The sequence below is a fragment of the Monopterus albus genome, unplaced genomic scaffold (genome assembly GCF_001952655.1).
Source record: "Monopterus albus unplaced genomic scaffold, M_albus_1.0 scaffold120.1, whole genome shotgun sequence".
In the NCBI taxonomy this organism is placed as follows: Eukaryota; Metazoa; Chordata; class Actinopteri; order Synbranchiformes; family Synbranchidae; genus Monopterus; species Monopterus albus.
The window spans coordinates 1,024,487-1,047,382 of record NW_018128000.1 but is presented as its reverse complement, the minus strand read 5'-3'; the positions used below and the strand labels follow the sequence as shown (position 1 = coordinate 1,047,382).

At 39.4% G+C, this 22,896-nt stretch overlaps 4 protein-coding genes across 4 annotated transcripts in view; 3 read left to right on the top strand and 1 right to left on the bottom strand.

Annotated features, from left to right (window-relative positions):
* Window positions 1–637: 637 nt before the first annotated feature.
* tmem38a (transmembrane protein 38A) lies at window positions 638–10,955 on the bottom strand. The gene is made up of 6 exons (XM_020612118.1): window positions 10,428–10,955; window positions 4,920–5,076; window positions 3,794–3,978; window positions 2,760–2,847; window positions 2,008–2,125; window positions 638–1,313 (listed from the first exon to the last, which is right to left on the bottom strand). Exons 1-6 carry the CDS (start codon window positions 10,549–10,551, stop codon window positions 1,107–1,109), a joined length of 879 nt encoding a protein of 292 aa, XP_020467774.1. The 5' UTR covers window positions 10,552–10,955; the 3' UTR covers window positions 638–1,106.
* A 762-nt stretch (window positions 10,956–11,717) lies between these two features.
* Window positions 11,718–15,074, top strand: smim7 (small integral membrane protein 7). The gene is made up of 5 exons (XM_020612083.1): window positions 11,718–11,837; window positions 12,064–12,105; window positions 12,959–13,011; window positions 13,103–13,193; window positions 14,212–15,074. The coding sequence occupies exons 1-5, from the start codon at window positions 11,812–11,814 to the stop codon at window positions 14,225–14,227; spliced, it is 228 nt and encodes a 75-aa protein (XP_020467739.1). The 5' UTR covers window positions 11,718–11,811; the 3' UTR covers window positions 14,228–15,074.
* Window positions 15,075–15,833: 759 nt separating this feature from the next.
* LOC109966852 (mediator of RNA polymerase II transcription subunit 26) lies at window positions 15,834–20,104 on the top strand. Its single transcript, XM_020612039.1, is given in 4 exon segments — window positions 15,834–16,205; window positions 16,208–16,251; window positions 17,740–17,814; window positions 17,903–20,104. Coding segments are annotated over 4 exon segments (1,701 nt in total). The 5' UTR covers window positions 15,834–16,180; the 3' UTR covers window positions 19,460–20,104.
* A 1,177-nt stretch (window positions 20,105–21,281) lies between these two features.
* Window positions 21,282–22,896, top strand: part of slc35e1 (solute carrier family 35 member E1) — a 12,729-nt gene continuing 11,114 nt past the window's right edge. The window contains exon 1 of the mRNA XM_020612040.1: window positions 21,282–21,869. Within this exon, the coding sequence (XP_020467696.1) occupies window positions 21,542–21,869 (328 nt within the window). The 5' untranslated portion in view covers window positions 21,282–21,541. The remainder of the gene's footprint in view (window positions 21,870–22,896) is intronic.

Below are 22,896 nucleotides of genomic sequence, written 5' to 3'. Positions count from 1 at the left end.
GCATAACCTGGAGGGGGTCAGAGGAGAGCTAGAGGCAGTCCCAGCTGAGCCTGAGGTGGGTACACGGATAGGTTAGATTCACACCTACAGTCACCAGTGAACCTAAACTACATGTCCCACAGGAAACCCAGGCAGAAAAAGCATCAGCTGGTAGATTCAAAGCCAGAACCACTTTGCTTCTTGTTTAATGCTGTGAATGTTTCCCAAATACTTCTTCCAGCCTTAGTATAAACTTTAAAAATAAATGTTTCAGTTTTAAGTCAATCCCTGTGTTCTCTGCTTTGGAAAACAAGAAACAATAAAACATAGGCACATTTTGGTCATTTTATACATACTAGTCCGAGCTTCACATTCTCAGTGAAGTTCCTTAAAGCCAAAGATGGACTGTAGCATCTAAAAGTCACTGGAACCCTAAAACATCTTTATGTAATTATTTTACTGTGATCAAACACCTAAAAACTGTTGGTGTATTGTTCTAATGTATAATAAAATATGTAATACTCTAGTAGTGTATGTACTGCTTCATCTAAAACTGGTCCTAAACTAAAGCGGAGATAACTCACAACTTTATCACTACTGAGTAACGTAAAAATAAATTAGAGAGGAAAATTATAAAACCACTGGACGCAATGTTTCTCGTGATTTTATTCAAATACATGAAGTCATCTTCATCTCAATGTAAAAAGCAGCAATGGTCTTTCACATAATGTTTCATTCACATTTGAATTTCTGATTGAAAGTCAGATTTATTTGTATTTTCTGTTTCTCTCTGTACTGAAATAAGGTTTGGTGGACTAAAAGAACACCACTGACAACTATTGACAAAGGCCGTCTTAAAACGACAGTGTTGAGCACAGATGTTCACAGACACACAAATAAATAGATTTAAAAGGTCCAGGTTTGGTTTAAATGTGAAAAATTTGCTGTGCTATTTACAGAGTCCTCCTGCTATGTAGAGTGCAGAAAGCACCATTTTGCTCTGATAGAAAGGGTCTCATCTGGTAACACATCAAACTGCCCCTTTCCCTAGAAAGGAAAGGGAAGTCCTGTCATGTGGAGGCCATGAGAGCGAGTCAGATGCAGTTTCACTGATGCAGCGTGGCGTCCTACTCTGCTTTCTTAACCTTCCTCTTGCGTGCACCTTCACTCAGCTCCTCCTTGGTTTTGAGGGGTGAAGTCGGAGGGGTGGCGGCGGGAGGGTGATGGTGGTCCTCCTCAGAGTCGCCCAGAGGGGAGCCGAACAGCAGATGGCAAACCCAGGACTCAATGAGGGTAAAGGGGGAGCCGTGAGAGTGTCGGGCAGTCATCACCACCTGAGAGGACAGGAAGGTAGTGACATTTAGAAGAGATCAGCCTCAGTGTAGGATATTTAAAGGGGCACTGCACTGACTTTACACATCACACTACAGATAAGTTTACTCATTGTGAAGGGTACTACTTAGCCTGTGTAAACAACTATGGATACATCCCATGTCTTTTATATGATAGTTCCTCTGTCCTCCAGCCCGGAACAATCTGACCAAAGATACTGTTCATGGGAATTGAAGAATCCAGCATTTTTGCAGCTTGACTCATACAACAGGACATTTCAGTTTGAATCTTAAGCATTAATCTTTAACTATACTTTAAATGTGTCTCTCACAAGTCTTCCAAGTGAAGTAATAATTAGGTGGAGTACCACTTGAATAGTATACCACTACATTTTTGCATAGGCATGCATGCAGTGTTTGTGATCCAAATGCATTTTGTATATTGCTGAGGCCTAACAAACATTTTTAATAGACCTCCTTGTTTATGACTTATTATTTATATTGTTGAAATGTTTACCTCCAACTCTGATCTCCTGATTTCAAACACCAACTCAAGACAACACATTTTTAAAAATATTTTTATTAAATGTAACAAAAGTCACAAATTGATTTGCTTGCCTAAAGAGGCGAAGATGGTCTAGACGAGAACAGCAACGCTGTCAGCTACACCCCACAAAGTAGCAGTGAGCTCACTCACCTTGCTTGTGGCCATGAAAAGTGTGAAGGCGAGAATGAGGATGCTCTTGGACACTGGCAGCCAGTGAGCCTCCTGCATGGTGAAGAGGATGGCACCGTACAGACTGGCTTTGGTGGGGCTGGAGAGAATAAAGACCAGCTGAGAGCAAAACATTTGACTGTGGCAGGGATCAAAACAATGATAATGAGATGTAGGGATTGTTTACTCAGACTAAAATTGAAGCTGGAGCCTAAGATAAAAACAGCTGAACTCTGTTATGCTTATTTATATTTATGGAGTTAATTTAACCACTTTTCTAGATCAACATAAATCTTAATGACACAAAGTGTGAAATTTAAAACTGACTTGTAAATTTGCATTTTAATTTGAATTGAAAGTTAAATGTTTTGATAGCAGTATGAATATCCTCTGATGCTTGAACAAACCTGTTTTAAACTTTGTCAAAAATAAAGCTCAGTATAAAATTTTGTCAAGATAAATCCTATACAATCTTGGGGGTACGATGTTTTCATCTGACGTTACAGTCAATGGATGCTACCACTTGGGGGCGCCAAAGTCCATTCTACATATACAGTAACAGTTTTAACAAACCTGTTGTGTGTGTTGACTGTGTTTTATATTTAATTTGAATCATCTTCACTTTTAAATCCTAGTTTTGTCTCCGAGTTTTGGTTACACACCAATCTCCATGTTTGACGAAGCAGTAATCAGTATATTTGTCCATCAGCAGCTGCAGAGCAGGAAATACTTACAATGACATGCTGAGGATCTCATTGGTCTCGGGCCTCCACACACCGCGCAGCAGCTGCTCAAAATTGGACATGAGAGCCACTCCAGACCCTGGGAAGATAAAAATAGACAGTTGGAATAAAATGCTGACTAAAAAGTCTGCGTCTTGTATCACTGCTCTAATGTTGGTTCACTTTTTCTACCATATTTTCAACATGGGCTCCTGCAGGGCCCCACCATTTAGGCAGTACAACAGTACAACACAAGATGAGCTTTTATATACATTTCTATGGAAATATGTGGTTTAGGTGTGCAACAAAGGCGGGTTGTGAAGACATCACTGAATTCACTCAGACTTAATTCTCAAATGAATCAAATATAAACCCAGGTTTATCTGAGCAGCTCTCTGTCACTCACTGAATACAGCTGTCAACCCAGAGAGCTGCAGCCACAGTGCGCAGGTTCACCAAGCATTCAGGACTTTCCTCTACAGCCAAAACAATCAGCAGATCAGAAAAACCTCACCCCAACTTGGAAAAATAATTAAAGGCACCAGTCATTATTCAAGCAGAAGTGCCAATATATTTCTTTGAGTTGGCTGGACAAAATTAGTAACACCATATCATCACACTATGGTTTTTGGAATTGCAATAGAAGTTTTCAGTTTTTCTATACATTTTACAAGGATTAATAGATTGATTAGAAAAATTAATCACTAGATTCATCCATATACTTTCTTCAAGGTATAGTAGCTAATGTTAGCACAAAAAGATTGTAGATTTTTTATGAGACCTTTTAGAATAAAGTAGCTAAAGTCCCCAAATTCAAATTTACTAAAGTCTGCACACATCAGTGAGACCAGCAGTCACCGCTCTCGTTTGTGAACTATGTGGTTTGTAGTCATAACAAATCACTTCTCATTCAGTGATGGAGTAAAAGGCTAAGTTTAAATAGCTTGTGTCACAGCTTCTGCTGCCAGTGAACCGCCTAAGTGAACAGTGGACATGTCTGGGACAGTGAATAGAAGCAAATCACTGTGATGTCATGAGACACCGACCTTTGACGTAGCCAACAATGACCATGATGAAGAACCCATGGTGATAGGCGTGGTGGGCGTGGTGAACGCCGGCGGAGATCTTACGAGTGCGGACGACTTCTTTCAGGGCAACCAACACCAGCTTGACGGGCAGGAAGGCCACACATTTATAAAAGAGGTTCAGCGGGCAGTAAAAGATGAGGTACCTGTGTTTATATTGGACAAAAAAATCAGCAGAAAATAAGACATATGAGGATTAAAAAATTCTTCAAGTTTCACTTCTGTAGTTTATGTTCAGCTCTGATGATTAGGTTTCTCTCCTACACTGAGCAGTGTTGTATCTAACCACACAGATAGTTTTGTCTTTCTGCTGTTGAGACTTCTGCTGCCAACCCTGCTATGACTGAGGTGAAAGGCATCTAAAATTTACATTAAAATTTTCAAAAGCACACAGGGACAGAAATAGAGTCACATAATCCACAGACCATGTGGGGGAAATTTTTCACTGATCTTTGTCTTCTGTAATAGTTGTGATAAACTAATAAAACTGAAGTCCAGGGCCAGGTCCTGAGGCGAAGTCACCCCCTAAATCATGTTTCAAGGCTTCTCCGCAGTGCCGCTGAAATTGTGTTTATCTTTTTAGCTGTATTTATCTTTGTTGCCCTAAAATTTGTCCAAGTCAAATACATCAGGTATAAAATCTGCTTATAAAACTCCAACCAGGGACTAGAAATCTCACAAAGTGTTTGGGAAATAAAAATGCAGTGGGCATTATCTTAGAATGCTTGATGGAAGCCTATGGCCCTGCCAAGGTTTACAGGTGATTCCAAGAGACTGGTTGAGTTTTTTTTTCTTAAAAACTATGTTTCATTTAAGTTTGCTAAAATCCTTTTCAGATGCTTTGAGCCCTTCAGTACAAACTCCCTGCAACCTTATAAACTGGAAAAACAAAACTAGCTGTCTCCAAACTTTAAAGATTTGTTTCTTTTCCTGCAAAAAGCTGAAGGGAACGGCCTTTAAACAGTGGTTGGAAAGGGACGGTTCTATCATATATACAGTTTGAAAAAAATGATGAAAAGCATGAATTTAAAAAAAGCAGGTATGTGACCTTAAAACAAAGGTAAAGTCATTCTGAGGAGTTTCTCACCAGACAGCTGAGGCCAGCAGGATGTGACTGTTGTGCTGGAAGTAGTCAATGGGGCTGCTTCCAAGCATGATGTCTGCCAAGATGTAGCTACCAAAGCAGTAGAGCATGGCACAGAGCCAGGAGGCCACTGGACTCCGGCGAGAAACCTCCACTGAGCCTGCAACACACAGGATGAGCATTCAGTGTGTGAAGGAGAAAATATCATGGCTTGTGTTTGATGAGGGATTTGTTTTGGTAAACATACGAGTTAGGAGTGTTGGTACAGGTGAGGGAGGTGACTTGCGTATGTCTGTTTGTGTGTATATATATAATTAAGATGTGTTTGATGCTTGTTAAATATTAGATGTCATACAGTTAGTATCATGCACTGCCAATGTGAAGACTAGTTTCACACCAGAGCTACAGAAATACCTCACTGAGGGTGCAATGGTGGCTGAATGGTTAGGGCACATACGGCATAAACGCTGGCCGCAGTTCAACCCCCCAACCCACAGACCCCTGTTGTGTGTCCTTCCCATGCTTTGTCACTTTTTGCCTTAGTTGGAGCGTGGTATCAGGTAAATACCTTCTAAATCCAACTGGCCTACAGTTAGATCTAAAGGTTTTTGGGCTTTGACCAAAAAAAAGAGTTCAGTCTCTTTGTTCCTTTGTTTTTAAGGGTCTGATTAATCACTGCCATAAATATGAAATTTAAAAACCTTCTGTTTGGTCCTACAGTGGAAAACTGTTAACGCTGACCTTCAGAAGCCATTATCACAGGAGCCCGTGTGTGTGTGTGTGTGTGTGTGTGCGCGCGCGCGCGCGCTGTATCTTTGTCCACACCCAGTCAACCGGCACAGCCCACGTCCTGATAATGCATCTTTTTATCATAACCTAATATTGACTCAGGACAACTACAGTCAATTGTCAGTTGACATTTAACCAACTCAGCAAATGACTTGAGCAGAACAGACAAGATTTGTGTACTGCATAAAGTATTTGGGCGTTTTATTTACAGGGTGTACAGAAAGTATTCAGACCCCCTTAAAATTTTCACTCTTTCTTATATTGCAGCCATATGCTACAAAGGGGGGTTAGTGCCAAAAGTTTCTTGGAAACAAAGAAAGACATAGGTGTCTATGTAAGAATTAAGACAGGGCAAGTATTCCTCCCTTTTAGGGTGTTGTTTACAACCATTGGATCAGAGGAGAAGGATGGACGGACTGAAGGACCAATCTTGGGAGAATTAAGTTTAAACCACAATTCCTCCCCAACAGTTTTTGGACCAATCAGAGAGCAACATTCTTTCATATAAATGTTGTGTACTGCTAAGTTGAATTTAGTCTTTTCTGTTTATCCTAAACAGATGAGATCCATGTGCACATGCTTATTTTGATACGTTAATGCATAATAAATTTCATATAGAGAAACATATCTTCTTATTAGTCTTCTCTTTTCAAAAGAATGGACCTTTTTTCTCACACAGCTGAAAAACACCCCCATAGTATGATGCTGCCACCACCATGCTTCACTGTTGGGACTGTATTGGACAGGTGATGAGCAGTGCCTGGTTTTCTCCACACCTACTGCTTAGAATTAAGGCCAAAAAGTTCTATCTTGGTCTCATCAGACCAAAGAATCTTATTTCTCACAATCTTGGAGTCCTTCATGTGTTTTTTAGCAAACTCCATGCGGGCTTTCATGTGTCTTGCACTGAGGAGAGGCTTCCGTTGGGCCACTCTGCCCTAAAGCCCCGACTGGTGGAGGGCTGCAGTGATGGTTGACTTTCTTTGACTTTCTACAACTTTCTCCCATCTCCTGACTGCATCTCTGGAGCTCAGCTACAGTCATCTTTGGGTTCTTCTGTACCTCTCTCACCAAGGCTCTTCTCCCCCGATAGCTCAGTTTGGCCGGACGGCCAGCTCTAGGAAGGGTTCTGGTCGTCCCAAACGTCTTCCATTTAAGGATTATGGAGGCCACTGTGCTCTTCGGAACCTTAAGTGCAGCAGAAATTTTTTTTTGTAACCTTGGCCAGATCTGTGCTTTGCCACAATTCTGTCTCTGAGCTCTTCAGGCAGTTCCTTTGACCTCATGATTCTCATTTGCTCTGACATGCACTGTGAGCTGTAGGGTCTTATATAGACAGGTGTGTGGCTTTCCTAATCACGTCCAATCAGTATAATCAAACACAGCTGGACTCAAATGAAGGTGTAGAACCATCTCAGGGATGATCAGCAGAAATGGACAGCACCTAAGTTAAATATACGCGTGTCACAGCAAAGGGTCTGAATACTTATGACCATGTGATATTTCAGTTTTTCTTTTTTAATAAATCTGCAAAAATGTCAAACATTCTGTGTTTTTCTGTCAATATGGGGTGCTGTGTGTACATTAATGAGGAAAAAATGAACTTAAATGATTTTAGCATATGGCTGCAATATAACAAAGAGTGAAGAATTTAAGGGGGTCTGAATACTTTCCGTACCCACTGTATATATCATAAATAAGACATTTAATATACTTAGCATGACACTGACTTATTAAACAGTGTTAAACATTTATACAGTCCATATAGAAATTACTTGTGTCTGAGTGGGTGTCCATTAATATTGCATTTCAAAATTATGGTAGCCCCTAAGGACAAACCACTAGACACTAGATAGATAAAGCTTGATGGATATATAAAGGTTTTATGCTGTTTACTGTATCTAAATTGAGCTCATCATTTGCTGTCGAGGCCCAGAGCACCTCCAGTGTATCAATTCTTGTTCCATATGTTTCCCAGTTTCTATGGGATGACACCTCTCAGTGTTGTATTATATTACAGCTGTATGTATTTTAATGTTGTAGGTGACTAAGTTGAGGCTTGCTGCAACTGATTTGTATACTTTAATCACTAAATATAAATAATTTATGAACCGATCATATGATTTGTATGTAAAGTCTTAAAAGCATCTACTATCTATAGCTGTGAAATACATTGTGAGGTGAAAAGTAGAACATTTCATTCTAAAATACTGTAGAAGTTTAAACTATGTAGCATTAAACAAAAATATTTGGAAAAGTAATTGAGTAAATGTACTTAGTTGCAATGTACATTCCATCTTTGCTGATCTACAAAAATAAGTAAGAAAATGCAATAAGACAGATTTTCACCCCTCCTATCCTAGTAATTCCTATGAGGATGTATGACATCTGTATGAACATGTATGACAAATATTACATGTAAAGTATGATATGATATGGCTATATATACAGTATGTTCTCATGTACAGTAGGTAATCAAGACATGAGCACAAATGTACAAGAACAGGTGGATGAGGGCGTCACGGTGTGACTGGCTCTCAGTCTGAAAGCAATCTGATCCTGAGACATACCGCCCTATAAATATATTCTGCTCAACTGCTTCTTCTGCCTTGTAACTGTCAGGACTGTCTTAACCTTTGACCTCCCTACAGTTGTTTCTCCTTCCTCTGCCCATGTTGACCCTCAAAACTCATTAATATGCTCCTTTAACATGTAGTGTGAACTGGGGCTCTCTACTGAGACACACGTAGCGAATGATAAATATAAGGTGATCTTGCAAATGGTGAAACATGAGTCATTTGACTGTGAAATGTTCTGAGAGGTGAAGTGAGATAAAGTTAGGCAGTCATGACAGTTAACCTGAGGTCTGATGAAATAATGGATTTGACTCTGAAGTACATACAAAGGCATTTGCCTGTATGGCTGTTTAAATTAAACAAGCACTGTCGTTGCTTTCAACTTCTTCATTTAATAGAATACAGTAAATGTGCATGTACCTCACCTACTGTACTTTGGAAAATGTGTGCACTAGCATAGTGCTACATCTGTTTTAGGAAGAACTTTAGGGACAGATAAAGGTAAGTTTATGGAAATGTTTACTTAAATTAAGAACTAGGTCAAGTTAATAAATCAAACTAACTTAAATAATACACTAAGTAAAAGATGAAATATTCTGAATTTTAGTTGAGATGTTGATGCACTTGTAAGTGTGAAAATTCAACTGTTTTAATACAGAGATGTATTGAAATCACATTACAACAAAGCAGGTACAAGAAGTAGTTTGCATTGCCCACTTTAAATGTAGTACATGCAGCAGCAATACAACAGCCATGTGTTGTTGATGTAGGCAGTGCAGCCTCAAGCTGCTTTCCTCATGCAGAGCTGAGGATCATCTAGAGGTCCAGTAAACTCACTTCTTTCACCCTGAGTTTTTCAGTCACAAACAAACTGAAGTGACAACCTATCAGAATTTACCCAGCTCACTCTGGAGACACAGAAGGTTTTAAGGATGACAATAAATAACAAATAAATTACATCGTTTATAATATTTTCTATCAAAAAGAAAACTATTTTTTTCCATTCTCACTTTGTTGAACACTGGACACTAACCACAACAAACATAACCAACACATATTGTAAATATTTGGAGATATATTGTGGGTATTATACATTGGCTAGCAAATATTTAGCCATATAATAGCCTATCTATTAACTTCCTCTAGCTATACCTGTATTATCATCCAAGTTTCCACAAGTAAAATCATGAAACAAAAAATTATCCATCAAAATAGTATCTGACTTTAAGGGTCTGGAGCGTGATTGATGAGGAAAATTTAAACAACAATGACATAAACATAATGTTTTTGTTCCAGCATCCCAGTTGTCTGAGCACAAAACATATCACCGTGCAGCTGTAAACCTGAAGATTTTGCATAAAGTTGAGAGGTGTTTCGTGTTCCCAGCACCTTCACTAATCGGTCAACTGACATCAAAATGGTATTTTCAGTGCCCACACTCAGGTGTAACAAGGTCATGTCAGGATCTCAACAGCTTGTTTCATCTTAAACATTCAGTGTAAATAGCCCAACCGTATCCTACAAGAGTGCAGCAGAGGGGCTCCAGAGGCCCACTGGCACAGTCTATTTCAGGATCTTCTATTTATTGCCTAAGTCCCAGCTATGCACAGGCCTTGTCTAGGGTTTCTACCTCCTCAGGCTCTGTTGCTCAAAGAAGCAAAATCTGTGAAAATATCTGGTATTAGCTGAGAGGTTTAATATGCTCCAGTGACTTCCTACAGTGCAGGAACAGACATTCCCTCTCACTAAGCAATAAAAGCTGTAAGGCTCCTGGAAGGGTTTATGTAACAGGTTATGCTTTATAAGGAGAAGGTACTATCCTTAGTGAAGAGGTGCATAGGATAGTTACACCTCAAAGATGCACATTCAATTATTATACAAATATTATATTTCATTTGACAACTTCTTGGTTGTTTAATTATAACTTTCACATGTTACAAATATGTTTTCTGCACGCGTTAACTTTGCTACTGTAAATAAATGTATGTTTACGCACCTGTCTAGTAGTCAAACTGCGGAGTGTGTAGATGTACCTGCTTAAACAGCATGCAGAGTAAGGCTAGGCTGTTAAATAATAAAGCATATCCTTCACTTGTAAACCAAACGTTCACTTCAAGCTAAACAGAAATATCTGAAATACACTGACCTGGCTCATACTTGAGGTAGAGGATGGACACGATGTAATAAGCGAGATCAAACACAGGAAACATCCCCATTTTGGAGAAAACGTGGGCAAACTCTCCCAGATTAAGAACTGTAAGCACGTCCATGTTGGCTGTCTGATAACCAGTGAACCCCTCTTGTTATTGTTGTTGTTTAATTCCCACTGCGCAGACTGGATCAAAAGCCCCCCAACCGTGTCCACCGACCCTCCACCAAGCCCCCAGGTCTCGACAGTGAAACCCTGTGGCACTCAACCCTCCTATTAATACCGCTCATCTCCACAGCCTCCGCATCATCACCACCATCTGCGCTCCGTGCCAACTGCCCCGTGTTTTACGCGACAGGAGGTTTACACGTCAGCTGCTTGAGAATTTTAAAAATGGCTTGTGTTCATCATAATCATTTTACCGAGCCACGGTGGCGCTTGTGTCCACGCTTGATATGGACCAAGATTTAGTCACCGCTCCATTAAAAAAAAATAATATAAAATCCTCAAATCCGGATCAGATCCTGCACCGTGGCTGATCACAGTCAAATGACTGACTCGGCAACATAATTATATCAGAGGCTGTTAATGTTTGGATTAAAGGGGTGGTAATAACAAACCTATATAGCAGCCAAATGTATGATTTTTTAAAATTAACTAAATGTATTTAGGTTATGTTCTACTTTTGCTTTTAATTCCTGAGAGACCTCCGCCTCCAGCAGGGGGCATCATAGCCTCAAAACTGAAAATCCCCACAGCATCCGGGAAGCCATGGACAGACACTTGTTAAAACAAATATCATAGTATTTCACAAGGGCGTAGGTTTGGTCACAACATTGGTTATACAAAATGTAGGCAACCTAAAATAGCACCATATCTACCCTCATAGTCTAAAAGTGCGGCCTTCAAGTTTGGTATAACCCAGCATTAATAATAGCTATATCTAGAAACCTTAATATAATATTTTTATAAATTAATTGATGGATTATAGTAAATTTCAACATGCGAATCCTCAGTGTGACGACTCGCTGTGGCAACCCTTAACGGGAACAGCCGAAAGTGACAGAATTGATAGATTATAGTCTTTTAGGCATAATTTTGTAGCTGCTGTACAACTCACATCTCCTTCACCTTAGCCATGCCGATAACAATTACATTTACCACTGTCTGCTGCTGAAACTAAAACCAGTCATAAGTCATTTAATGTGCTTTGGCCAGTGGGCACACACAGTCTTTGGCAGGTAGTACCTTACAGGTAAGTAACAGGGTATAAAACCCCACATTACTGTGCTCGTCAAGGACCTGAAATGTTATTGGTCACTTTCTTGATTGCGTGCGTCAACAAGGAAGTAAGACATCTTTGTGATGTGATTTGAACAAGATGATTGCAGATCTCTTGATTTTCGGGTAATATATTCACCGTTTGCCGTGTTTACATAGAGAACCATGATTATTTAAGCGATTTATTCTCTATTTGTGTTAGTGTTCACTGCGTTACATAGAAGTGTGTCAGGCTAAATGACAAGCTAACTTGGTCCGTGCTAATGCCAGCTCAGCAGCTAACGTTAGCTCAGCAGCTAAACTATCAACAAACCTGTCAATAAATTGTCTCATGTGTCTGTCTATTTTCCAGGACCTTACTGGTGAATGCAGGGGCTGTGCTAAATTTCAAGCTGTGAGTATTATAATCAGTGATTAACCCAGTGGAGCTTAGGTTTTTGCTGACTTTTTGTGCTATCATTTTTGTCTTTATTTAGCACCATTTCATCAGTCCTGCCCGTCTTACCAATGTACATATTGTCTATACATTTTTTTTTTCAACACAAACTCGGCTAAACTTATAAATCTAACAAAGTATATATATGTGTGTGTAAGTATGTCTGAAATGTTATAATATTAATTAAGGCATCATTAAATATGTTAATTAATCATTATATAAACAAAATAGTGTCAGGAGCCCCTCATCAGCACTTGCAACTGGTCTTCTGAGCTTGTCTCTACATGATACGTAAAGTTATGTTGCAAAAAACATGCACAGTGTATTTAACAACGATTAAACAGGTTCTAGAGGTTTGGCTACCAGTTCTTTACACATATATATCAGGGCTACAAATCATTAATTTATTCAGGTATAAGGTTATTAATCAACAACTTTGTAAATGTGCAAGTGTTAGCCAGCGGGCTAATTTTACACTGCAATCCTATGGAAAGATGTTATGAAACCAATGAAGTGAAAAACTACAGGCAGAAGCAAACAGGACACCAAAAACGACAGCAACAAAATAGGCCTTCTCAGGGTGGTGCACAAGCAATACAGAGCAATGGGAAACAGCAAAATATCAACAATAATGTCGATCCTGACAAAATATTAAAAGATGTTTTTGTATGTTAGTAAAATCACATCATACACCTATGCCATGCAGCGCAGAGTTGCAATACACAACTATAGAGGATCATACACCATTGTTAAAAAGTACTAATAAAACAAACAAATGCATTAATAGGATGTTAATGTGGGTGTTTTGCAGAAAAAGGAAGGAGGGTCAAGGGTTTGAAGATGACTCCAGAGCTCCAACAACAGGTTTGTATGAATGATAGAGAGGTGGAAATGAAAAATGAAAAAATGTCTGTCACTGATATCTGCAGTTCTCAAAGCACCATCTGTCTTTCAGGCGACAACATCAGAGAGTTCCTGCTCAGTCTGCGGTACTTTCGGGTCTTCATTGCTCTATGGAACATATTCATCATGTTCTGCATGATCCTGTGAGTAAGACCCTGTTAGTTAGTGTTGGTCATGTATATCAAAGTAGTTTTTACAGGAACATGCCGCACTCTTCAATGAATAAGGGTGGCAATATTGTGTGTTTTTGTTATTATCAGCACAAGATATAAACTAACAATAAACTGATCATACTAACAACTATTATTTGTGTATCCCCTCTCTAATACTGGATATCTTACTTCTCTGAACCGAACCTGTGTTACACCGGGTGACATGTTCCTTCATACAGTGAACAATGGCACTGTAGTTTCTTTTGAGTCAGTGCTACATACGACATACTGATGCCATTCATACTTGCTGTAGCAGCAAATTTTTATTATGAATGGAGGAAAATAATCCACAGCAAATTGACTATTTACTGCTGATGAGTAACCTTTGCTAAATTAGATTTGTTGAGGCTATGAAAAACATACAGTAACACCAGCCTTGTCCTTTGAAGAATAATGACAAATGAAGTTGAAACATGCTTTGTGGTAGTACAGAAATTTAAACTAAATTTCAGCTGACACATTGTCAAATCATAGCAGCACATGAAATTGTCTTCAGCTTGGGCAGGGTATATTTCGGAGGTTAAAACTAAAATCCAGAAGTAAACAAAAATGCAGACTCACTACCAGAAATACAAACAGAATTTGACCCTGCTATCACCCTCAAATGTACTTACACAATTTTATAACAGGGAATTACATTAGACAGCAACTAAATTATTGATTTCTGATTACTTCTGACTTATGAAACAATGTCTCTGTCACAAGAAGAAAATAGGCCTCTATTTCCAATTATTACCCATTAAGAAGCATACAGAATGATTTTTGGTCAATAGTTTCAAGTAGGAATGTGACATGTTAGTTATTTAAATTTGTTTTTTTAAGCCCACTTTCTTTCCTTATGCTTCAACTCCACTTAGTTTGAGATTTTTTTTCTACATCTTACCTCTTTATAACCTTGTGTTTGAATTTGTTGCTTTGCTAACTGGTTGAACGTCTTCATACCTCACAGACTGTTTGGATCATGATCGGCAGTTGCGGTGAACATACTCCCAGTGGGATGATGACTTTTTCAAGATGGATACTCTAAACATCTCCTTCATAGAACTTTTCTGTTACTTGCCCTTTTAATTGTAATTATGCAATTATGTTCTTTGCCACCTCAAATCTAAAATCTCCTTCTGGCTGTATAGGAATGTATGAATCACTACATTTATTTTGTCTAATAGAGGTTGTTACTTTTTTGTTTAAGCTGTAACTATACCAGCACCCCTGACTGTGCTGGATATGTGTTGCCATGTGCCCTGTACTTCAATATATAAAATGGGGTGTGGGGGGTGCTTCAGTTGAAATGCCAGGGTTGAAAGGCTGGACAGTCTTCACTAACATTTTTAACACCTCACATGCAGCTGTCAAAGTTGGTGGTGAACCTTTGATTTACTGAGTATATCTTGCTGAAACATCTTTTTGTTCCTTATACATGCACAGCTGACAGAGTTCAGTTGGATTCAACAGACAAGGCAGAATGATCTTTGTCACTTTATGAACTCCACCATCTAATTTGCTGGTGGTAAATGGCACAAACCTTTCCAGATTTACACTTCAGCTGTACTCTTGTGTGTCACTGCAAAATATTTCAGTGCAGCCTCAGATTAAAAAAGAAGCCTTTGTCCTCTCTTCTGGGGCACATGTGCTGTAAGTCTGTGTGTCATAATGTAAATGTGTCCTTGTTCTTAACAGTAAAAATACAGTTTTCTTATTGAGTGTTTAACTGACTTGAATGTTTGTGACTGCTGTGATGTGGTTGATACACTTGAAAGACTTTGTTTCTTTGTCAGTGTCATAAATGATAAAATGATGGAATGATACTTCTAATGAATGCTATGCTGTAGTTTTTGCTGTTAATACAAGAATGACCTTTCTTACTTAGTGAGAGTCTCATAGGCCATAATAGGATTATATTTTTTATATTAGCAGGACTACATTCATAAATGTGGCATTTTCCAAAACATTTGCCTTGAAATTTTGCCAAAATTTAATTTATAAAAAATAAAAATCAAATATGGGCCAAACATATTTAAAGAAAAATATTTAGTATAGTATTTTTTTTTTATTAATATAATGAGTAGGCTATAACTACACATCCAAAACAAATTAAAAACTTCCAGGTTGTACCTCAAAAAACATAATTTGGTATCATCTTAAAGGACATGAACTAGTCCTAAATGTTAAAACAATAGGCTACTTGGTCAGTTTTAGCTATAAAAGTCAAGATCTAGGAAGACTAAACCATCCTTTCTTACCTTTTGTTTTCTCATAAGATCTTTTTTCACTTCCTTTCATCCCTAATCCTTATGGAGAAAAAAAAATGGCAAAAGACTGCAAATTCTGACAGCTGCTCATATTCTACGTGCAAACCCCTAGTATACTCCTTTGTTAACTCTTTTTTTGGATTTTTTAAAGCTCTGTCTGGTGCCTATAATTTTGATTATGATTGCAAATTGTTATGTTCAGGTTGTTATTACCTAGTCTAATTATAAAATAAAACACTTTTAAAACTTATGAGGAAAAAATGTGTCGGGATAAAAAATAAATCAACTTAAAGAAAATATAAAAACCTTTTGCTGTACATAACTAATATTTATTTATTTGTTTTCAGTGTGGCGTAATGGCGCCAGTTACGTGGAATTCTCCCATCATGCTGTTCGCCAGGGCTTTACATAAAACAGATAAGGAGGCTGCCAGCTGAGGGGGTTAGCCGATGTCTGAAGAAGGTGTTCAGGTTCTCCTCGTCCAAATAAAATACGTGACGGTGGCGAGGGAAAACAAAGAAAAAAAAAAAAGCATCATACAACATGATGCCTGCTTCCGCAGAAGATCTTCCGTCGGACTTGTGAGCGTCGGCAGATTTCCCACTGCCGCCTCTTTGGAGGATTCTACTGTCTGAGTCCGTCCTGACCGACCCACGGCACCGCCAGGCGATGACAGCGGCTAAAGCCACCCCCCAGTGATGAGAGACCGGCTGCTACAGGCCATCGACGGCCAGAGCAATGTGAGTATGTCCGCTGGTTTCCAAGGAACAAAGTGAAGCCTGCTTTACGTCGCCACAGAGGGTTGACAAAGTGGAAGCAGTCAGCTATTATTTGCTTGTTAATTAGCAGGCTAACATCTCTAGTTAGCGAAAATAACTATGTCAGTTACTCCAGAACCTGGCTAACCCAATGCTGTTGGCTAATGTAGCTCAAGGCTAGCATATCTGAGTAATGTTACAACTAAATGCAAAGTGTTTTACGACTGTAACTTGTTAAACCGAGCTACCGGATAGGTATCTCTTGGTAGCGTTAACTGTGCTTTTGTGACAGAGACGTTAATTAATGGGGGCAACGTAATAGTAAGCTCAAAATTTAACTCGCATACGTTAAAATGACATCTCGATTTACCATATATAACTAGCTGATAAATGCAATGTTACAAACCTACTATAGAGCCAAACTGGACCAGCACCCAGAGCAAACAGTTGTTGGTCTCCTTACAGTATTTAGCTCCACTGTTGCAGTTTGATCATTTTCGCATGCACTTAGAAATCAGCCAGTGCTCTATAGCTGAAATGATTAGTCGGTTGATGGAAAATTAATTGGCAATAATTTTGAATGCCGAAGAATTGTAATAATTTTCTGTAACATTTTTACACTGAACAATTATTACCCTGGACAGTTGCCTGCCTTCTGTGGTTGGCATTCCAGCCTTGCACTGTGACACTAACACCAAACCTTATGGAGGATGCTGTACACTTCCTATGCACCACTGATATTGCCTGTCTTTGAGAAGTACTGTAAATATACCATCATCAGCGTTGACTAAAGTCAGAGATATTTGCCAACCTGGGGAAATGTACAGTATGAATATGCAATATATATTGTGCTGTTGTACTCAATGTTTTACACACACACAAAATAATGAGCTGATGTGTTCACTTCAAGGTGTCTTGTCTATAACCTTTGTCTGCAGCTAACAATTATTTTCATCGATCATTTGGTTTATAAAACTTGAGAAAACAGTGAAAGGGCCCCTATGTTATAGGCTACGTAGATGACGGTATCATCCACAGATATCTTGTTTTGTCCAGGGAACAGTTGAAAAGCTACCTACCAACAATGCCCCATCACTACCACCAAACCCTGGTTGGCTCAGAGCAGGCTCAGATTCAAGTGAATGGACCGCTATGTTCCAGATCAAACATCTTGTGGGAAGAATGGCACATTTGCATGTGTTCTCAGTTTGTCATATTGAGTGTGAAACCAGCATGAGTACATTGTCTGTTGATATGCAGGTGCACATTTGAAAGCGTATTCAAATTAAGTGCCAACCTTCTAATAGTCTCTCTTTCTCTGTTTGGAGAACACATACATATTAGCCCCTTGATCCTCTTTACCCACAAACTGTAACATTGACATAAAAACAGCTGTACTTGGACAGTGTTGTTGTAATGCTGACAGCACTTTGATGTCTGAGGATTGTGATATATGTGTCTTTTCAGCAGATACGTAACATGGTGGTTGTTGTGGAGGTAATCTCTTTTTTGGAGAAATATCCCATCACCAAAGAGACACTGGAGGTAGGTAACGTTCAGAACTACAGTATGTGCATTCAAAATAAAATGCAGTTGAATCCAGGTTGATAACCTCAATCTTATCTCCTTGAAGGAAACTCGTCTTGGCAAACTCATCAACGATGTCAGGAAGAAAACCAAAAATGAGGATCTTGCCAAAAGGGCGAAGAAGCTCCTACGAAACTGGCAAAAGCTAATTGAGCCAGGAAAGGGTGAAGTGTTGTCCAAAGACCACACTGGTGCATCATGGTCTTCCAGTGGTGGTGCTTATCCCTGCATCTCTACTCCAGCTACCACGACACCATCAGGTAAAACTGGTCCTGAGCTGAAGAACAGAAATGACTTCAACAACTGCTGCTCCCCGAGGGTGGAAAAACTGGGCAACAGGAAACGTAAAGGTGACCAGAAAGAAGGACAGCGCTTACCAGCCAAGATATTCAAAACTACTCCTAATGATAAAATACAAAATTCCAAACAGCTGCCAACCAGTGGAATTGGTGGTAGCTCTGAAATTTTTACAGACACTTGTGCACATCACCCTTTAGACAGGGAGATTTCTGAGCCTTTGGACAATGACAGGGTAAATAAAATCCCTGTCAATGCTGTAAAACCTCATCCAAGTGCCCCAGGATGCAGCAAGCCTTCTATCACTTCTTTGTTAAAAGCATCAGTTCTGCAGCAGCAAGCCAGACAGTGGCAAGCTGCCTCTGGGGCGCAGTATCGATTGAAAAGCCCTCGCTGTTCCTTGCACAGTCCTCAAACTCCAAAGCAGCAAGGTGTTATCAAACAAACTGCACCACAAGCACAGAGTATTTCTAGCTCCACTGTGAGACCTGGGTCTGAGGACACCTGTGGGTTGGGGCCTTGTGTTCAGGGTTTTTACACAGACAGTTCACGGTCTGCAGATTTGGACTCTCAAAGCAGGCCTTCCAGCACCTCTGTTTACAACACAACTGCCTCCTCCTGCAGTAACGGGGTCAGTTCAGAAGGTGATGGTGCTGTTAGCAATACAGAGAAAACAAAAAGACAGAGATACAGGCCTAAAGACTATGTGGTAAATTTAGATGGACAGACTGTAGACGACGGTACTAAACCAGTCAGGTTAAAAGACAGGAGACTGACATTTGATCCTCTAACAGGGCAAATCAAACCCTCCTTTCACAAAGAGTCTTGCCAGGAGAGGGAGGTCAGACTGGGCCACAGAACTGAAACTCAGTGCTCAGAACAACTGAAGCAGAATCCTCCAGTTCCTTCTAGTCCCTTCCAGCAGACGGACTGGAAAGAGCTATCGAGGAGCGAAATCATCCAGTCGTACCTTAACCAGCAAAGCAATGTGCTGATGTCGTCAGGCACCTGCACCCCGGGTGCACACTTTTTCATGACAGAGTTCTTCAAAAAAGAGGAACACCAAAGTAAAGACACCACGAAAATGCATGTGTTGGCATCTGAGCTACCAGCCAAGAATTTACTGGGGGTTAGCAGAGAGGTCAGTGGTGAAGACCTGAGCAGATTACACTCACAACACTGGGCTGGGGTCAACGGTTGCTATGACACAAAAGGTAATTGGTATGACTGGACAGAGTGCATCTCCTTAGACCCACACGGAGATGAGAGCAGGTTGAACATACTGCCATATGTGTGTTTGTACTGAAACTGAGGACAGGTTTCTAAATAGGAAGGTGTAAGGTGCCTGCATTGTACAGTGCAGCAACTCGAGATGTGTGAAACTTTCTTCAAGTGCAAGCTGCTGTTTTGCACCATTGCTGAAAATGGAATAAATATGCCTCCTGCTTGGGTGTGTGTTGGAACACAGAGGGTGTAATCAGTGTATTTATGAGTTGTTGTCATTGTGTGAGGACAGCATGAAGGGAAAAGGCTATGCATTATATGCCGATTTACTTGTCGGTGTTCAGTAACTGTACAGATGAAGTTTCCAATACTTGTCATTCCTTGTATGGGAGACAAACATGATATTAAACTGCACGGCTACATTTTATTCATCTTAATGCTACAATATGTAACTTAAGGTAGCACTAGCATGAAACTCCAAATAAGCCCACTCTGCTCCGCCCAGCACTCCTGTCCCTGTTCCACTACACTGTCCTACCATCTGCCATAATCAAACTCTTAAGATATCTGTCATATGAAAGTACAATAAATGAGAACGCAACAAAACTTACTGATCAAGCAGAAATAATTGAAACTCTGATTGGTTAGAGAGGACAATCCTGCTCAAAAGCTGTAAGAAGGTAATATCTCTGCACTGCTGCCAGTGCTGTTCAATGGGTCACAGGAGGCTTCGACGGCATCTCTCCACATTAAGAAAAGTTTTGGAGCAGATTTCTACAGCAAAAATATTTGAAAAAGTTGCATACTGTAGGTTTAACTTAACCCACATGGCAATGGAAATGTGAATGGATTTTCTGCATCCACTCACATTTAGTCTACAATGTTTTTTTTTTTTTTACTTGCTGTTTAAATTTTATGTTTAGAAAATCTGTGGCCAAGTGAAGTACAAAATTGGGGCAAACATTAAACAGATACATTTACAAATAGGATTTTTATTGGCATTTGCTTATGTATCTTAAACAAGGCTTTTTAGCTGTCAAAGCTGAAATGAATGCTAACTGTCATTACCATAGATATTAACTGTTGCACAGCTGTCTCGCACAGAAAAATTGACAAATCACTTAAGATTTCTAACTTTAACATCTGAATTTTTTTCTTGCATTTGAATAGTGGTAAAGTGACATGAGACTGCCAGATGTGACTGCGAGGAGAGAAAGGGCTTATAATGACCTACAACAATGTATACTGATAAAAATGTGATTCATTTATATTTGCATATTCTTTTTAGGATTGATATATACATTCAGACTACATGATCATTTGTCTTCATTCAGAGTTGTTTCAGTGATGCAGCAGTGATATTCCAGACTATTCCCGCTGATACAGGAACAAAAATTACAAAATGACACATTTTGATAATGTCAACTATTTTATACTTGCCTTTTCCCTTTATGTATTTCAGATGTGAAATATGAGCAGAAATTGCAGAACAGATTTCTCCACTATCCTGCATCTTTGTACTGTCAGAAACAATGAAGATCTAAAATGACATGCTGGATAAAGTACTTAATACCATTCCTTTAGTTTTTGTTTGCCTTATAAAAACCTGCGTTATCCTAAAGACAAAGCCTTAGCAAGTACAAAAATTAGCCTTCTGTTCAGTTGAATGCAGAAAATAATATATTTGCTACTTAGTCCTTTAAGTGGACATGTTATGTGTTAATAAAAACTCAAAGAATTGTGATTGTTTGTCTTCTCTTTCAATATACATGAATCCTGAAAGACTTTCTTACTTTTTTTTGCAATTATTAATCTAAAAAAAACAATCTCCACAGTGCAGGATCTGCGCTGGTTCTTTTTGAAGTTTAAGAAAGGTAAACTAACAACATTTGAAGAAAGGGACATTTTATATCTGTCTGCGATTTACTTCTCACTTTAGAAGTTAACAAAACATACAATTTGACGACGGCTTCCCAATCTTTTATGCACTCAAGAACATTCCTATGTACAGAATGTTCTCAAATTTTCCGTGTCTTCTATTTTGAAGTCTATGGCCGGAAGTCGTGTGTTTCGTTGTCGGTAGTTTGCCTGTTGAGCAGCGCTGCCCTCCCCCCGGTGCAGCCAGACGGCACACCGCCGGTGAGTCGTCACTCCGCGCTGGAAGATGGCTGAGGTGGAGCGGACCCCGGTCAGGGAAGGGATCCGGATAGTCTCTCTGTGTGTGTGTTGGTACACGGTCAGCTCGGGGGGCAACGTCATCAACAAAATTATCCTCAATGGATTCCCGTACCCGGTCACAGTCTCCCTGTTTCACATTATATCTGTCGTCGTCTTCCTCCCGCCGTTGTTGCGGGCATGGGGAGTCCCCAAAACTGAACTGCCGAGCAGGTACTACCGGTGGTACATCCTGCCTTTAGCTTTCGGAAAATACTTTTCATCTGTATCGGCCCATTTCAGCATATGGAAGGTGCCAGTTTCGTATGCGCACACGGGTGAGTAACATTACAGCATAATTGTGATGCTGGTTTTAATGTGCGGCCACCTGGAGCGTGTCAACTTGATGATGTGTCTGTGCCGTCAGCTGATGTTAGCTTCGTGGCTAATGTTGCTCAACTCGGCGACAGCCGCATTTAACTAGCTCGAGGGTCCATGTTAATTTTGGTGTCTTGCAGCCTGTAAACACTCGGCCTTTCGTGAGATTACGGAGTTCAACATATGTCCTCTAACTACGATTCATTCCGTTTTAGACTACCTTTAAAATAATAACTGGCTGGTGTTAGCTTAGCTAGCCAACTTAATAAACGCAGATGTAGTACGTCAGGGGGAGGGTCCCTGTCTGAACCGGGCCTGTGTGCATGTCTTCCGTGAGAGATGCAGCTGTTTTAAGTTGCACTCAGTTGCCAGTGTATCAAGTATACCCAGTATACCCAGTTAAAACCGTACAGTCTAATGCAGTCTACTACAACTGTCCCTTTAACAAATCTTTCCTTTATGAAGCTGATAATGTTCAGCAGTGAAATAAGTGCAGGTCTTTTATTTAAGGCAAATTAACAATAACAGTGTAGAATTACTTTGTTGCAAGTAAATGTCATGCATTAAAATTTTCATTTAACTAAGTACAGAGGTAATAGCTTCAGAATATATTTAAAGTTCTGACTATGCAGTATGGTTCATTTCAGAATAATATATATATAGAGCTGAAACATTAGTTGATTAATCGAAAGTTGATCAGCCAAACTGTTTGTAATTGATTAAGTTGTTTGTTATTTTTTTATGCAGAAATGACACATTTTTTCAGTTTTCAGCTTCTCAGTCAAATCAAGCACATTGAAGGCGCCACAGTGGACCTAGAGAAATTATAATTGGCTTTTTTCACTGTTTTGTAAACATAATATAGATTAAATGACCAATTGAATTAATTAGCAAAATAATTTAGATTAATTGATCGTGAAAATAATTGCTGCAGCCCTAAAAATATATTAACTGGTTTATGCACTGATGTGTAATCATCATTGTAAT

Coding starts and splice junctions, on each gene's coding strand:
- tmem38a (XM_020612118.1), bottom strand. CDS start 10,551: ATGGACGTGCTTACAGTTCTTAATCTGGGAGAGTTTGCCCACGTTTTC. Junction 5,077..10,427: donor CTACCTCAAGTATGAGCCAG/GTCAGTGTATTT, acceptor TGTGTGTTGCAG/GCTCAGTGGAGGTTTCTCGC. Junction 1,314..2,007: donor TTTTCATGGCCACAAGCAAG/GTGAGTGAGCTC, acceptor CTGTCCTCTCAG/GTGGTGATGACTGCCCGACA.
- smim7 (XM_020612083.1), top strand. CDS start 11,812: ATGATTGCAGATCTCTTGATTTTCGG. Junction 12,106..12,958: donor GCTGTGCTAAATTTCAAGCT/GTGAGTATTATA, acceptor GGTGTTTTGCAG/AAAAAGGAAGGAGGGTCAAG. Junction 13,012..13,102: donor CTCCAGAGCTCCAACAACAG/GTTTGTATGAAT, acceptor TCTGTCTTTCAG/GCGACAACATCAGAGAGTTC.